This window comes from Sturnira hondurensis, unplaced genomic scaffold (assembly GCF_014824575.4).
Source record: "Sturnira hondurensis isolate 20B ecotype Veracruz unplaced genomic scaffold, ASM1482457v3 Scaffold0022566, whole genome shotgun sequence".
Lineage (NCBI taxonomy): Eukaryota > Metazoa > Chordata > Mammalia > Chiroptera > Phyllostomidae > Sturnira > Sturnira hondurensis.
Window position 1 is genome coordinate 1911722 of NW_028095197.1, and position 18055 is coordinate 1929776.

Genomic DNA, 18055 nt, shown 5'->3' on the forward strand with positions numbered 1-18055 from the left:
GCAGGGAGGCGGCTGGGGGCGGGGAGCTGGGGGTCTGTGGAGGCCGAAGCAAGAAGGGGGCGCGGAAGGAAGCGGTGTCCGCGCGTCCCACAAACAGGCCGCGCGGCACTGCCACAAACCTCTGCGGTGTCCCGAGGAACAAACCCACGAACTTGGGCGTGATCTAACTTGGATGAGCCCGGAAAGTAGGGCCAGGAGCACCTCTAAGAACGACCTGCGCCCAGGCCCTCGCAAAATCACATCCTCCCGCCGTGGGCAGAGGTCCTGCCGCTACCCCCGCCCCGGTCCGAGCCCAGGGCTGCCCTTACCTGCTGGACAGAGCTATTCTCGGGCACAGCGAACTCCTCCTTCTCCTTCGGGGTCTTCACAGTGACTTTCATGATCTTGGGCTCCGCAGCAGCAGCGGCAACGGGGGCGCCGCCACCTTCAGCCGCGGTGGCGCTGTCCTGGGAGTTCGGAGGGCCACCGCTTTCACCACTCTCGGCCATGGCGGCGGCTGCAGTGACTCAGGAGGCAGCAGGCGAGTGAGTTAGGGCCGGAGAACGCCAGAGCCGGCTGGCCAGGACAACGGAGAACGCAGGACGTGCTGCCTAAGTGGCAACGGACGAAGAGCCGCCGTAGGAGAAATGTGCCGCAGACCTGGGTGTGGGCTCAAGCGCAGGTCTGACTTGACGCTCAGCAGCCGTCTTGTGTTCTTATGCCTCTGGGTCGCAGCGACATCCGCAGTAGCCGCCTCTTCCTCCTCCCACTCCCCGCCCCCACGTTACTCCCCTGGCGCCGCGCGGGGCACGCCGGGTAACGCGGTTGGCGGCGTCGTCGAGTCATACCCGACCCAGCCGTCTTCGAGTGCCGGCTGCTTTATTTCGTCTTTCCTGTTCCATGGGTCAAAGTGTAGGCACGGCCAGAGTTAAAAGCTAAAAGTAGAATAGGGTAGGAGAGATGTGTTCTTTTTTTTTTCACTCCTTTCACCCCAAAATATTCCTGGGTTCTGAAAGGCACTGTCACGGCGCATGGGGATGACGTCAGTCAGCTAGCGAAATTACTAGAAAGGGCCGGACCAGTGGGCGCCGCGGCCGTGGCTGCGCTTGCGCTCCGTTAAACACGTAGTTCTCCGCCCCCTTGCGTCATACACTGCGCGGTCGCCTGCTCTGGTCCTCTTGTGTTTTTCCCGTGGTCGCTGGGACATGGGGGTTTCTAATGAATATAGGGTTGTTTCCTTATTTTAATATGCTTAATCTTTGGTTACTTGGAAGGCTTGAAATGCTTGCTCTTACTGCTTGGAGCGCGGAAGTTGGAAGCTGAGTTAATGGAGGAGAGCGCCTTATAACCGAAGTTATAGTTAGTAGACGCCTGTGGACCCGGAGGTCTCTAATGATTGGAAGAATATTATATTATTTTAATATGCTTAACTTTTGTTTACTTAGAAGATTTAAAATGCTTGACCTGAATGCCCAGAGCGCGGGAGTTGAAACATAAATTGATAGAGGGAAGAGCCTCATAACCAAAGACGTAGTATCTGTAGTCACCCTTCCTGAGGAATCGTTGCTCCTTGGCCAGGGCTTCCTGCCCTCGGATCTAACATGTTTGTTCAGGTGATCGGGCCACAGTGTTGTCTGGCCTCCGCACCCACGCTGACATCCCCGCGCGAGCACCTCCAAATTTTCTGTCGGAGATTTGGGTAAGCACTATCCCCCAAAATGTTGGGTAGGAAGAGTGCTCACCCAGACTGGGACAGTTTAATGTAGCCAAGTTGTTCATTTTATATTCTTACATCAAGTAAGTTACTGTTCTATTTCAGACTTTAGGTGGTATAAAGACAATTATTCAAAAATTAGTTTCAATGTAATACAGGTAGAAAGAAGAAACAGGAAGTTATTTTCCCCCTAAGAATATTAACTTTGAAATGACATCATTGTTTGCCTTTAAAGATAACTTGCAAGGAAAATACAACCCAGGACATTAACTTTATTAATAAAGTGTCACACAGACAGAAAACCGTGACAGCCCACTGTGACCCAAATATGGAAATATATACTTTGTTTTTAAACCATCCAACCTCTGTTCTGGGAATAAATGCTCTTGCCCAAAGACTAGTTTTGAGCAGAGTTCCTTTGTAATCTGGATCTAAGAAGTTCTAAAAGTATCAATTGTAATATAGTCATTATCTGATATTAGCTAAATTTCTGGCAGCATTGTTTGATAACAATCACACAAGGCTCTCTACTGAAAGATACATACTCTGTGAAGGATGACTACTTGCTTATGTCTAGATATGAAGTAATCATTATTTGTCAAGGTAAAAGTTTCACCAGTGGACAACCAATAGTTTATCTCTTAACACTACACTTATGAAATTGCTCTATAATTATTTGTCTACACTAATTTCTTAAAAGTTCTGAACTATATGCACAATTTACAAAGTAATATTGTTTAGCTGTAAGAATATACAGTCTAGTTATTTTAACACTTTTTAGAAATAATCATATATTTTAAGGAACTTTTGCAAATGGGGGTCCAGATCAGGGATGAACAAACTTTCAGGGAACACAAAATAGTAAATATGTTAGGCTTTGTGGGCCATAGATTTTCTATAAATACTCTATATTTCCACATAGCTTTTTTTGGTATCATCACATTCGGCTTTCTATTACACTTAATAGTGTGCATATCTCCCTTTCAAGGTCCTTAAAAACTGATATGAAATCTTAATCACCCAGTGCCCAACCTAATTTCTCGGCATGAGAACATTTATTATTTAACTGAATTGTTGGACTGCTTTGTTTTGCACTGGAGAGGAACTTCTTTTAGAATGGTAAATCATGTTTTATTCTCTTGTCTCTCCTAAGGTTTATAATATAGTGACATATAGGTACATAATAGATATATACTTACTTTGCAGTAAGTTCAGGCAAAGAAAATATTTATTACCCGCTTGTGTAAAATTCTAATTCTAATGATTTCTTTTCAGGGGACAAATTTATTCAACTCACAGGTGTTGGAATTGTTTCCAGAACTTGGAGGTTAACTAATGTGAAGAGTCTGCGATCGTTGTATAAAATAAGCAAATGAGCCACAAGGAAATTATATTTTTTATTTTAAAGGTTTTATTTATTTATTTTTAGAACAAGGGGAAGGGAAGGAGAAAGACAAGGAGAGAAACATTAATGTGAGAGAGAGAGGTTGCCTCTCGCTCACATCCTGACTGGGGCTCAACCTGCAACCCAGGTATGTGCCCTTAATGGGGAATCAAACCCATGACCTATTGGTTGCAGGAACAATGCTCAACCCACTGAGCAACATGAGTCAGCATGGGGAAATTTTAGATGCTCTCTGGGGCCAGAGAGAAGGAGGTTAAAGTGTGCAAAATCTAGTGTGCAAAATCGTGAAGGAAGTCCAGAGAATGATAACGCTTATGGGATAAGCGCTTATGGAATCATCCCTGATCTGGGCCTGATTTATTTGTTCATCCCTGTTCCTTCTAGAAGTTGTGGGTGAGACTGTTCCTTGCCTTTTCCAGGGTCTAGAGACTGCTCACATTCCTTAGCCTGTGGCCAAATCACTCCAATTTCTGCTTCCATTGTCAATCTCTTCTGACTCTCCTGTGTCCCCCTTCCCTTTATAAGGACCCTTCTGATGACATTGGGCTCTCCCAAATAATCCAGGGTAATCTCATCATCTCAAGGCCCTTAATCACATCTGCATAGTCCGTTTGCATGTAAGGTGACAGATTCACAGGTCCTGAAGATTGGGATTTTTGGAGAGCCATTATTCCCCTCACCGAGGTGTGCAGTGCGTGTATTCACAAGATGTGCAGAATTATGAGAAACCCATGAAGAATCATCTCCCAATAATACCTGCCCCTTGTTTCTACACTTTCGTGGCTTCTGGCAAACTTTTCCATGAGGCTACCACTCTGTTGGTCATTCTGGTGGTCACTAATCTGACCACCAGTGGCTGGGACCAAATCCATTCAATTTATCTTTTAGAGCATTTAATAAGGCTAGTATCAACAGGATTTCAAGTAGCTGTATGAGGTGGACCTGCAGTATTCATAGCTGTACTTCCCAGGGGTCCAGACCCAATCGTCTTAACAAATTCTATAAACCATCTTGAGTCTACTTTGGCTGCTTCCTAGATACTGTTTTTGTATTGACTTTTCCCCTTACTTAGCCCAAGGTATTAATAGGCACAACAGGATATCTTATCAATTAAACATACTTTGCTAAGGCCTGCAGAGAGAAAATCTAGGGCAATTATATCAATGTAACAACCCTGAGCAGTGAGTTGAGGCTAACGTGAATGCCTTCCAGGGCCAATGTGATGCCACTGATCTCCAGCTAAATTGAGGATAAATTTTGTTCTACCTCTTCTAATCCATTGGTTCTTGTAGGAATGATTGCCCCCACCCCCCAGTTGTATACAAATAGCAAGTAAGTTATCCCTCTGAGAAACTCCTCAAGGTAATCAAGGGCAGCATCATTTTGGATAGTTGTACATGTGATCTGAGGGCTCTGTAATGGTGTTTCCTTAAACACTTGAAGGTTTCTCATGACCACCCCTAAGGTGCCACTGTTTTGTTCAAAAGGAAGAAAATTTTTGCCTGACATCCACCTAAGAAGTCCAGTCCTGGGGATGCATATGGTACACCTGGAAAGAAAATGTTTATAATTATCAGAGACCGCCACCCTCCCCATGTCATCTACGTCACTTGCAGGCACAAGCTCCAGTGCCTCCATTGTGACCTCACAGCTGGTTGGTAAGCCTTAGGGTTTCTAGTTCATTTTGCATAATTAAGTAGTCTTTGTTTCTGGAGGGACTGCCTACAGGTAGTCAGTCCAAACTGTCCTGTTTGTCCATGCTGCCAGCTGAGTGGCATTCACCCACTCCACAGAATGACTAGTAAGGCTACAGGAATGGAAGTGGGAAAGAGATCTGAAGGTGCTGACATGTTTTGCATGGGAGGTACAAGAGATGGAACATCCCCTGCCATTTTCATCTGCCTTCTTAGTAAATGAAAATGGCAACTTTAGTCAGAGCTATGTGACTCCTATGGCAAAACCCAGTTAAATGTAGCATTGGCTAGTTCAAAAAAACTACTTTCATGAGGAGTGGTCCAACAGCAGCTCTGAAACACAGGAAACTATTGATGTCTCTCCCTCTCCCATGCCTCCCCAGGTCCAAGGTGTTCCTTCCCCTAGTGCTAGAGTGTTTACTCCTATCACCAAAAAAAGTGTGTCCCATGCCTGTAGCTATAGCTCCATCTTCTTCCACTCATCCCTGATTCACACCCAGACCTTTTGTCCAGAAGAGTAAGGCACAGAAGCAGTAAGGACATTTTTCTAAAATTTATGGAGACCTATTATGTCCCCTATTTGGACCACCATAGGCCATTATAGGGGGACTAGGAGCAATATACTCCACCATGTACTCAACCATTATCCTTAAACACCAGAACAATGACAATCCAACAGGAGAATCCAAGTAGTTAAACCAGAATTAAGCTTGGATCTTAATGTACCAACCAGGACAACCTGCAGTTGTCATTAAAGAAGCAGCATCATGCCCAGGGTAGCATTCTGGATTTTCACATAGTTTTATAAACTCCCCATGCCATCCCTTTTTGTCTTAATTATTACCTATGAACTGGCCGGGAGGAGATTATCTCTTTCTGGGGGCAGCCACACTCAGAGACAAAAATACCTAGTACTAAAGTGTACGAACCAGGAGGAGGTGAAGGGTATAAGGTAAAATAGTCTTTTAAGATGACTGTGGACTGTACCACAAAAGTCTTGAGCACTTTAACCACTATCCCATTGTTAAGTAGCTTTTGCAATAAAAGGTAAACCATTGTCAGATTCCAGATGGCCCAGAAAGCCAAAAACATGACAGACTGGTTTCAAGGACAATAGGAATAGGACTAGTCAGTTGAACTAGACCAGTAACACCAAAGCTGAAAAAGTGTCAACAACGGTGAGGCACCACTGATAGCTCCGTGAGAGGGTCAAAAGTCCAACATAATCAGTGTGCCAGGAGTGGGTGGGGACACACACATGCAGTGTGTCCTTACCCCTGTGAGACAAATATGTCATCTTCTGTCAAGGAGTCCAAGTCTGAGAATCAGTAGTAGCCTTTACATCAGAAACATAAGATTCCTATACTCTGACCTCTCTCTGATGGGTGTGGAACATCCACATGATGATGGACAGAGGCTGCAATGGTGGCAATCAGGGCAGCACAAAGCTCTGTCAGCAGCTTGACTCCAGTTAGTCTTTTGGGAATGGCCCCTACCATGGACATCTACATAAGAGACCCAAGTGGTTGGGTCAATAGTTGTGACTTGTTTCTACATTTCATGTCCCCACAGAGGCAGTGTTTTCAATGTCTGTAGTTTTCCAAATGCAAACCAAACAGGCCACTGGCAATAGTCCCAGAGTCAGCACAAATATAACAAGGTTTATCAAGAAGACTATTGGTCAGAGATAAGAGCATGGCCTTGAATTCTGCCCTTTGAGTGCAGTGACCATGTCCACTTTTGGTTCTACATATTAACACTGATCTGAGGCCTCCTAACAGGCTTCAGTGTAGCTGGACCATCAGTAAGTCCAGCCCAGGCATTTAGGGGAAACCCTGAATTGAGAATTCCACTGAGTCATTAGCTTTGCTTGATGCGCAAAAGCCAGAGGGAGGAGAAGGCAAATGATAAATTTTCTCTCAGGTAGATAATTGCCACTTTTCATATAAAGCCAAATGCCACTGGACCAGAACAGCAGCATTCTTAACAAGAATGTCCATATCATGTCCATTTGACAATCAAGGCTTACTGAGCCCTTCCCACCTTGGTAGACATTTGGTCCAAGTTCAGCCACCCCCAAACAGGAGTATTAGGCTGAGTCTCAAGGCCTTTATCAAGCAGGCATTCAGTTTCAAGAGCTCAGTGACAAGCTAATGGCAGCTTTTCAAATGGGGTGTATGTGGTAGCTGTATTAGGAAGGCTATGAGTCCAAAGCCCCAAGGGGCACATCCAGATTGAGGCTGCCTCCTCTTGTCAGAGGCTCCAGGTGGCAAAATCATCAGTCCTGTTGACTTGTAGCTCGAACTGTGGAGCCTCAAAGGCACTAGCACTTCTCTACTTGCAACTCTTCCCAATCAGGAGTATCTCCTTTGGTACTTGGGGAATGAGGAAATACTGGTACACATCAATTCCTACTATACATTCAGTCGTCAAAGTAACAACAATGAACTGGCCTGGAGGACCCCACCCAGAAGGTCACTTTAGCATTCCTTCTCCAGGTGAATCATGCCAGAGCCCCATTGGCTGCACCCAGGTGCTAACTCCCCCGGGGAACTGGGAGAATGATGATGGGTTCCTGTATCCAGCAGAGCCATACAACTCTGAGTTTCCATCCTCAAGTTCCCTAGCATACTTTCCAGGTAAATAGAACTTTGGTCCCCCTTGGGGACAGTGGAAACTTGGCCCCTCCCCTAATCACCTTTCCCTTAAAGCAGCTGAAGTTGGGGTAGAGGAGGAAGGAGGGATCAAGAGGTAGGAGGAGAGTGACAGTGTGCCAGAAGTAAGGCACAGTGACTTTGTTTTAAGCAGTTCAGTGGCTGACTGCAGCTTAGTCAAACAAACTTCCAAGTTTCCAGTCCACCGAAAGCCCTCTATTAGGCAGTAGAGTCATCATTTGCTCACACTATTTCAGCCTTAGGAACTTCAGCAGCCATAGCCACATTTTCCAGCTGTGGCTGGAGTTTGTCCTTTGCCTGTTGACCTTTGTGAGTCCACCTTAATTTGGGGCATTTGCTGCCCCCTTATCAAAATAACATCACTTAAATTCAGCATAAATGCTAGGGGTAGTTTTCCATGATGGTAAAGCTGATTGCAAGAAATTATCTAGATTTCTTTGGGTCCGTTTTTCAGTCTTCAGTGGGTTACCCCATTAGCATTGTAAACCCAACCTGGGGCAGTAAGCCTTAAAACTGTACTAACCTAAATGCATCATTTGTGGTTTCTGCAGGAATTAGTCTGCCTCAGGAAACTCTTTAGGAGAGCCAAAGCTTTCATGTTTAAGACATATCTGAGAAAAGACACCATATCTGTGTAAATATCTGAGAAAAGTCAGAGATCAAGAAAGTTTTTTCTGTAAAGGGCCAGTTAGAAAAGATTTTAAGTTTGCATGACATGCAACCAATCTCTATCGCAACTACTCTGATCTTGTAACACTAAACAGCCATAGACAATATGTAAACAAGTCAGTGTTAAAACAAACAGGTATTACAATAAAATCTCATTTATATACATTGAAATTTGAATTTCATATAATTTTGTATCACGAAGTATTGTTCCTCTCTTCATTTTTTTAACTATTAAAAATGTAAAAAAAATTATTAATTGGCAGGTTACAGAAAAACAGGCAGCAGGCCAGATTTGGCCCATGTTGTTCTAAAGAATGAGATTCTCATAAATTAGCATGAATTCAATCAAGAGATGGCAGAATTTACAGTTACAGAAAAATAAAATCATTTAAGTAGTAAGGCTTACAAAAAAGTCAACTGTAGGACTTGATGGTTAAATTTATGGTTCATCTTGATTGGAACACTCAGTGCCCAGTCTCAACTTTATTTCTGGGTTTGTCTCTGAGGGTTTTCTGGATGAGATTAATATTTGATCTGGTGGGCTCAGTAAAGCCAATGGCCTTCCCAATTGTAAGTGGACATCATCCAACCTTTTCAAGGACCAACAGAAAAAGGCAGGCAGGTTGAATTCTCTCTGACTGACCATTTAAGCTGGGACAGCTGTCTTCTCCTGAACTCCTTAACTAGTACTTACACCATTGGCCCTTCATTTCTCAGAATGAAATTCCTCTCACAACAGGATTTCCTGGGTTTCCAGATGAACTTCTCAGCCTCTGTAATTGCATGTGCCAATTCCTTATTATATATATAAGGAACACACACACACACATACTCCATATATACCTTATTGGTTCTGTTTCTCTGGAGAACAGACTTGACAATGTACTAGTATGATTATCTTGACTATGTATCAGAAATACATATGACCTTCTTATATTCCCCAACTAAATTTAGGTGAAGATTCTCTATTGTTTACAAGATAAAGTCCTAGCTTTCTTGAAAGATTAAACATGTGTACATCCAATTTCAATTGTGCATAAGCAAGCTGTAATCCCTGAAAAGTATGACTGTATTAATGTACACATTGGCAGATGATGTCATAGCCTGAGCAGGGCAAAGGGAACTTAGGTGTGGAATTCGCAACCTAAATGTGGAAAGCAAAATTTACTAGCTTTTACAAGCTAGTGAAGGAGTTCTTAAATAAAACACAAGCACAAATAATTTTTTAAAATACTGGCATAGTTAACTGCAGTAAAATAAAAAACTTCAGTGTATCAAAAACTTCAAAATGAAAAAAGCCATATGCTGAAAAACAAATATGGGGAACTTTGTAAAATTAGATTTTATTGATTATGTGATTACAATGGTCCCAATTTTTCCCTCTATGCCCCCCTCCATCCAGCACCCCCCAAATTCCTCAGGTAATCCCTACACCATTGTTCATGTCCATGGCCATGCATATAAGTTCCCTAGCTACTCCATTTCCTATACTGTACTTTGCATGCCTATGGCTATTCTATAACTACCTATTTGTATTTCTTTTTTTTTAAGATTTTATTTATCCTTAGAGAGGAAGGGAAGGAGAGAAGGAGAGAAACATCAATGTATGGTTGCCTCTTGTGAGTCCCCTGCTGGGAACTGGCCTGCAACCCAGGCATGTGCCCTGACTGGGAATCGAACCGCGATCGTGTGGTTCGCAGGCCTGCATTCAATCCACTGAGCTACACCAGCCAGGGCCTATTTGTATTTCTTCATCCCCTCACCTCTTCACCCATTCCCCCACACCCTCCTCCCATCTGGCAACATCAAAACATTCTCCATATCCATGGTTCTGTCTCTCTTCTTGTTTGCTTAGTTTATTTTTTAGATTCAATTGTTGATAGGTATGTATTTATTGCTATTTTATTGTTTATAGTGTTGATCTTATTTTAAATAAATCCCTTTAACATTTCATATAATGGTTTCGTGATGATGAACTCCTTTAGTATTTTCTAGTTGGGGAGGCTCTTTATCTGCCCTTCAATTCTAAATGATAACTCTGCTAGGTGGAGCAATCTTGGCTGTAGATCCCTGCTCTTCATGACTTTTGAATATTTCTTGCCAATCCCTTCTAGCCAACAAAATTTCTTTTGAGAAACCAGCTGACAGCCTTATGGGAACTCCTCTGTAGGTAACTAACTTCTTTTACTGCTTTCAAGATTCTCTCTTTATCCTTAACCTTTAGCATTTTAATTATGATGTACCCTTATGATGCAAATGTTGGAATGCTTAAAGTTGTCCCAGAGGGGGCTTACACTATTTTCATTTTTTTTGGATTCTTTTTTCTTGTTGTTCGTATTGGTTGTTTTTTGCCTTCTTATTTTCCAAATCATTGATTTGATTCTTGGCTTCATCCATTCTACTGTTGTTTCCCTATAAATTGATTTTATAAATTGACTGAAAAGAATCTTAGTAATAGTATTTATTAGAAGGGAATACCTGAGAAATCAATTTAACAGAAGAAATAACCAACTGCTCACTCACAGTCTCTAAATAAAGCTTTTCCTGTTGAAACTGATATACTTAAAAGTGATAGATTCTATACCTAAAAGTGATAGATTAAGCCAGAGGAATGGATGTATATCAGTCAAGAAAAAAGAATTCAGGGGAAAAATAGACCTATGAATACAACACTCCAGAGACTGCGCAGAACAAAAGAGGATAATCAATGAAGTTTTCTATGTGCCCAGGAGATGTTAAATGAATATACACTAGTAAAAGATATGTTGTGTGTTTATCAGGTGCCAGCTACTGTGCTAGATGCTATATAATGTACCAAAATAGATAATATGTAGACAGATAATCAAAGCAGACGATAATATAGTATGCTTTAATCATTCAGTTCATTAACTACTATAATTCAATTGTAATTGAAACTATTCTGATGCAAGTTCTGTCTAGTTTGATCATGTTAAACAGCATTAGAAATTTGATTTTGTTAATCCTTGAGGTGAAAAATACAGTATCGTGGAATTACTATATATATATTTAGTTGATTAATTAGGTTCTGATAGTACTTAATTTTATTTAAAGGTAAGATTAGAGAAAAACTATCTCAAATAGCTTTACTACTTTATCGAACAAATAATTCTTTAGCATCTCCTCTGTGCCACATAGAGAACTACGCAGTGAGAATATAAGGAGTAGGTCACAACTGATATCAATAGCCTGGCCAGATGACTAGAAGCAGGTAAAGGGGTGGAAGTCAAGTGAACAGAAGGGGCCACTGGAGGATACTGCAAACTGCTGGAGGCAGCGAGTGGGCCACAGGTGTCCCAGCTTGTGCCTTGCAAACACTCCTCCCCTGCTCCAGAGATGAATGGCCAAAAGGTGGCATTGCACTGAGTATGCAAGGCTGGCAAGATAATTGGATGGGGGGAAAAGCCCTCCTACCCCTTCTGGTACCTGATTCGGGGTGGGATCAAGGGAAGACAAGCACATGCACAATAAAGGTCAGAATGGCAGGAGGGGACCAGGTGCTGGATTGAAGAAGCCTGTCAGTTTAGCCTGGAGAAAATAAGGGGTTGGTCTGGGAGTGGACCCTTTCAGACTGTGCAGAAATTTGGAAAGTTAACTGGACATTTCTGAGAAAGTACTTGGCTCTTCCCAAACCCCAAACTAATAGAATCCCAAGGGAGGGAAGGGGTACGCTCTTACCCACCCCTGTAACACACCAGCTGGTGCATTTGCAGGACTTTCTGGCCCTGGAAGCTGCATAGCCAATGGCAGTGCAGGGCCCACAGGTGGGTTCCAGGAGAAAGCTTGAAGCCTCACAGTGGCCCAGAGAAAAGCTTAGCTGCCTGAATGACCACTCAGTGGCCACCTGTGGTTCCCAAGGGATAGTACTTTAAATGAGAGAAGGAACTCTGGACGCTGCCTTTGGTTTTACTCTTGCTGAGGACGGCTGAGTTTTCCTCTGGGTTTCCTGGAGAAGATGGGATTTGAGGCAAGAGTCTGCCATTCTCCCAGACTGCATCATTTGAATAAAAACCTCTTTCCTTTCTCATCAGCCTCTGCCTCTAGAATTTGCCTATTGGAGGCAGTAGGCAGCTGAACCCCCACTTTAGTTCAATAACAAAATTTACGAGGTTCATGTAACCTCATGGAAGAAGCCAGACATAAAAACAATGATAATGTTTATTTAATAAGTATTTTTTCTTCAAAGACTGTCATAAGTGGAATCTTTCATGTAATGCTGGTTTTGGAGGTCACAAGCAGTTATTTATATATTCATCTTTTTAATATAACCAAAAAATCTTTGTCCTTGGTACTTTAATGAATCATATTTGTATATCACTGACTACACTGAAAAATGAATGCCATAAACTACAAATTATTCTAGTAATTGTTATACCAACAAAAGATCTCTCATTTCTCCCCCACATCAACACTCTATTCTCAGCATGTCATGTTTCTGTCCTCAAGCCAGACTGTTATTTAAACAAATATTTCATCCCATATTTTCTTCCTTTTACCTGGATGCTTTTCAACAAATTTACAGAAAAACTATCTCATACAAGTTTTCTCAATTTCCAAAAACTGTGATATCAGTCTAATTTGTATGGTAATTATTTTTGCTGTTATTTTTTCCTACCTCCACCTTCCATTTCCCCTGAGAATAAGCTACTTGAGTACATCAACCACTTTTCACTCATGTTGTATGTCCCATAGGTTTAGCATGCAGAAAGATCTGAGTAAATATTCACTGAATTTTAAAAATCCAATTAATTGTTTGTGCTATGGCAAAAATAATAATTTCACATTGTTTCTGAAACTTACAAAAAGCAAACATATTAATGGAAGAGTAAATTAATTTTATTGACTGATGAAAAACTAAAGTGATACAAAGTATGAATAGTAAACAATAATCATTGCATTCTGCTGGAATTCTGTTTTTCTTCTTTTCACTTTAAGCCAAAAGGACCAAAAATTATAGACTGTTAGTAAGCTAATTATTTTAAGTATTTCTTCAACAAAAACTGCATAGCTTAGCAGTTGTACAGCATTAAATATATACATTTTGCCAAACCCTGAAAACTTTTATTTTTGTGTTGACCTCAAAGGCCAATGCAATCACCTACACTGGTCGAATTCAGAGTTTCTTTTCCCTTTTCTGCCACCCTGTAAAGAAAAATAGGGCAAATTATTGAGGAAATACCATTCTGGGGCATTTGCAAATCAAGAATATATGAAACTGAAGGCATTTTTGAGTATGAGAAGGAAGCAATTTCCTTTCTGAGTTTGTTGCAAATTTGAATGTGCATTCTACCATATTATTTTTATAGGGTTATTTTTAAAAATAGTTAAAGTAGTTGTAAAAATCAGTTACATCTATTGGAACTAGCCTAGATTTAGTAAAATCACAAATATCTTATTTTTTAAAGTTCTTTTAGACTGTCCCAGATTGTTTTTAAAATAAAAATTTTTGATCAATACTAAAACAATTTATTCCATATGATCAGCAAATTTAGTAATTCACTTCATTACCCTTTTGGGTAATTCAATTTATAATGCAAGTTTTGTCTAGACATCTTATCAGATATTTAGTTGATCATTTAGTGCCCAAATTTAGTTGATCATTAGAATCACCTGTATAGTAATATTTTTAAAATTCTGATGTCTAGAATTTGTCTCAGACCTATTTATTCACAATTACCAGGAATGGTCAAAACTATCTGTAATTCAGAAAGCTCCCAAGTGATTCTGATGATCAGCCAAGTCTGGGAAAGTGCCTTTCTGAAAATGGTGGTTATATCAGGGGCACTTGAAACCCAGTCCAAATTAATAACAATGGCAGCTTCTCTGTGTTTTTTAAAAAATATTTTTGTCTTTTTTCAGCATATAACTTTCCTCTTAGTGATCAAAACATTTCTCTATCAACCTTTGTTTTAAAAAAAATCAAGTCTAAGAACACTATTAGTTATGGACAAATAAAAGCTCTGCGAGAATTCATTCTGAGAAAATAAGTATAAAAAGGTTATGTGGGACCTGAGATGTGTGTGATATGTATTAAAAACAAGATTTACTTCCTGGTAGCAGGAAAACAAAAATAAAGTTACCAATGTTTTACAGCTTAAAAATCTTACCTTGCTCCTCAACAAGATTAAAAAAACACACAAAAAATTTTCAAAAATCATTTTCAGACCCTCCCAGGCAAATTTTCCCTCCCAGACTGATAGCAAAGCTGGGGCTAAAGAACTTTAATGTTCTATAGGCCACCAGTGGCCTTCAAACTTTTTTTGACTATGACCCCACCTTAACACATTTTATGTCATGACTTAGACCCACATACATACATAGAAATAAATGTGTGTTTATATATGCACACATATGCACATACACATATACTGAAAAAAAGCACTGATATTTTTTACTGTGTCATCCAGAAAAAAAATGCTGAATGCCAGCTGGTAAATACAGAAGAAATGACAAAATTAGAAAAATCACTATTTTGCAACCATCAAAATAAATGCTACAAATATCATGAATGGATGCTAAACCATTGGGTAAAAAGAAAAGGATAGCCGCACAATCTCAAAGTATCACTCCACATATCATTTATTAATTACAAAATGGAAAATAGACTTTACAATGAAGACATCTAAAAGATATTGCTATACCTAAGTGATTAAATTTATTATACAGTGGGACAAATGTCATTACATGTCTTTCCTCAGTATGAGTCAATGGCATGTATGCCACATCATCTATGTAGTAGCAAGGATTTTTCTGATATACTTTAGTTATTGCCAATACTTTAGTTAATACCAACATCTAGAATAACCTTACATTTTAAAAAATGTGTATTATATAACAAAATTAATATTTCTGGTCAATATAAGATAGTGCAGTTATTCAATCACATAGTATCTATTTCAAATGTATTATTTGTGATGAAAACACTATCAAAATTATAAAAGCATACCTGGTATTTGGCTAACTCTGCTTGTAAAACTTTCACTTTAGATCTTTCTTGCTCTAATGCAGCATGAAGTGAAGTCACCTATAACCAAATATTCAATTTTTTAAAAAGACTTTCATTGTGTTTTTAGGCAAATACTCTTAATTCATTTTTTAGCTTTGTGTAATCATATATATATAATATTGAATGTAAAAAATATATATTATATAGTATTAGTCTCAGGTGTGAATAGCATAGTGGTTAGACAATCATACTTTACAAAATGTTTTCCCCTCATCATTCCCAGTACCTGCCACCTGGCACCATACATATAATAACCTTAATTATTATTACTTATTCACAATGATGATTTTTGACTACTGGATAAATGAGCATCAGAGAAGAACCCCTCCTCACCTCCCCAATTTTCAATTAGACACTTTACTTAGCTGTAAATTAGAGATAGCTAAGACAAGCTCACTGTTCTAACATGACAGAATGAGGATGGCAAGAGGAGAAAATCAAGTCCAAGAGTAAGATAAGTTCTGCCTGCCCTTTCTACCTCTATATTCACAGTCCATTATCACCTAAAATACAACATTAATTTCCCCTATTCTTCAGGAAATACCTACCTCCTTTACACAGTAAACAGAATCTTCATTCATTTGCTATACATATTGAATACCAATAATGAAGTATTATTTATATTACTTTCTTTTTGGTGGTGGTTATTGAATGTATTGGGGTGACATTAATTAATAAAATCACACAGGTTTCAAGTGTACAATTCTATAATACATCATCTGTATATTGTATTGTGTTTTTACCAATTTATATGACTTTGTTGCAGTGTCAATAGCTATATTTTTGTTTAGCCAAGTTTCATAATTCAAGACTAAAGCACAGCTTAAGAATATCAGTCTTGTATAGTTTCCCTTACCTGTATAGTCAGCTCATTCTTGATACTTTGTGATTCATCAACTTGCAGAAGTATTTCTGCTTTATCTTTCACTGACAAGAAAAGGAAAAATAATAGTATAATCTTTTCAGTCACTCAAATAACTTAACAACACATTACTGACCCAAGACAGCAGTTCAGTCAGGCTAAGATAATTGTCCTCATATTTAATGAATGTATTTCTATCCTATAAAGCTCTTATTTTTCACTGGCAAATTCTGATTATTATCACCACAGCAATGTTGCTGGAAATTTTACATTTTCTATAGCATTAAAATATTAATTGCACAGATAGAGTAAAAGAGTAAAAAGGACAAGGGCACAGTAAAAAATTCATGTAGGGAGAAAACTTTAAATACCTTGATTAATCTTCAATATTTAAAAAAATGTACAGTGGCCCTGGCTCAGTGGACTGAGTGCTGCCTGCAAACCAAGGAGTCACTGGTTCAATTCCCAGTCAGGGCACATGCCTGTGTTGTGGGCCAGGTCCCAGGTAGGGGGCATGTGAGAGGCAACCACACATTGATGTTTCTCTCCCTCCTTTTCTCCCACCCTTCCCCTCTTTCTAAAAATAAATAAAATCTTTAAAAAATAAAATTAGCCCTGGCTGGTGTAGCTCAGAGGATTGAGTGTGGGCCTACGAACCACATGATTGCGGTTTGATTCCCAGTCAGGGCACATGCCTGGGTTGCAGGCCAGTTCCCAGCAGGGGACTCACGAGAAGCAACCATACATTGATATTTCTCTCCTTCTCTCCTTCCCTTCCCCTCTAAAGATAAATTTTAAAAAATCTTTAAAAAATAAAATTAAAATAAAAAAATGTAGTGTTTCTCTTTGTTTTGTTAAATTGCCAGGGTAAGTATACCATAAGGCCTGCAAAAAAAAATTTACGTGATTTTTATACCAATAAAACATTGTCAAATAAATGTAGTGACTGTGACATAGCTGATCATATAACATCTGTGGTCTCTCAGATCTATTCATTTGTCTAGAGATTTTTTTTCTGTCTTTGGGGAAGAAGAGGTCTATTATTTTGGTCCCTACATTTCCTAAGCATTAAAAATTTCCACATTGCTGACAAACTCCATGATGATGACTGCTAAATGAAAATCTAACTCTACAATTTTAAAACAAGAGGGGGAAAACAAGCTAAGAGAAATTGAAGAGGTAAAACTATAACTGTCTATAACTGGTACACAGTTTTATTATATGCCCATCTTTTAAAAATATTTCACTGACAAAGTTTTTACCATTGTATGTTTCTAACTCCACTTTCCCCACAGACCTTATGTACTGTATTTTTCATGTAATGATCCTATATCAAATTTTCCTACTTGGATTATTTATAGTATGAGTATGTATACCAATTTTATCTACTGGTTGCCATTTTTAATCTGTTATTCAGAATAAGCTTTTATCAGTTAATTTTTTCAATGTTCACAATGTTTCTTTAACTAAGGATATTTATTTCACATTTAAAAAACATCCAATGATATCCTTAATTTATTCAATTAGAAACATACATTGTAAACATTTATTTTCATAATTTTATTCATTAAATGATCCACGTAAACTCAATGACATGAACTGATCTCAGTGAATCTCAGGAAGTTGATATCAATTTTTCAAATAATGCCTTTCCTCATCACTCTTTAACTTCTATTTCATCATAGTTAAGTTGTATAATAGTCATAAAAAAATAGAAAAGTCATAAAAATAAGTCTGAATCTACTTCAAGCCTGTATTCTGTTCAATTGGACAGGATTTCTGGCTTTTATTCATTGTCTTGATAACTTATTTAATAATATAATTTAAATTTTGGTTGGACAATCTCATTCCCAGTGTCTTCATATCTAAAATATTTTTGGTCTTATTATTCTTCAAAGTGAGTTTCACATTTCTTAAGTACTACAGAATATCACAGGAGTTATATTTATATATTTTTTATTCACTATGCTATTACAGTTGTCCCATTTTTTCCTCCTTTATTCCCCTCTGCCCTGTAACCCCTCCAACATCCC

General features: G+C 39.3%; 2 protein-coding genes across 9 annotated transcripts in view; both read right to left on the reverse strand.

The window, feature by feature from the left end:
• The window catches only part of UBQLN1 (ubiquilin 1), a 37591-nt gene extending 36780 nt beyond the window's left edge, over positions 1–811 (reverse strand). Inside the window, exon 1 of one of the 2 annotated variants that reach the window (XM_037035687.1) lies at positions 309–811. In XM_037035687.1, the coding sequence (XP_036891582.1) occupies positions 309–488 (180 nt within the window). In that variant the 5' untranslated portion in view covers positions 489–811. The remainder of the gene's footprint in view (positions 1–308) is intronic. The other variant, XM_037035688.1, reaches the window with a different exon arrangement.
• An 11950-nt stretch (positions 812–12761) lies between these two features.
• GKAP1 (G kinase anchoring protein 1) overlaps positions 12762–18055 on the reverse strand; it is a 75936-nt gene continuing 70642 nt past the window's right edge. For 5 of the 7 annotated variants that reach the window (XM_037035805.1, XM_037035804.1, XM_037035802.1 and 2 more), the window contains 2 exons: positions 16017–16087; positions 13303–15178 (listed from right to left, as the gene is read on the reverse strand). In XM_037035805.1, coding sequence (XP_036891700.1) covers positions 15035–15178; positions 16017–16087 — 215 coding nt within the window. In that variant the 3' untranslated portion in view covers positions 13303–15034. The other 2 variants (XM_037035806.1, XM_037035808.1) reach the window with 1 other exon arrangement.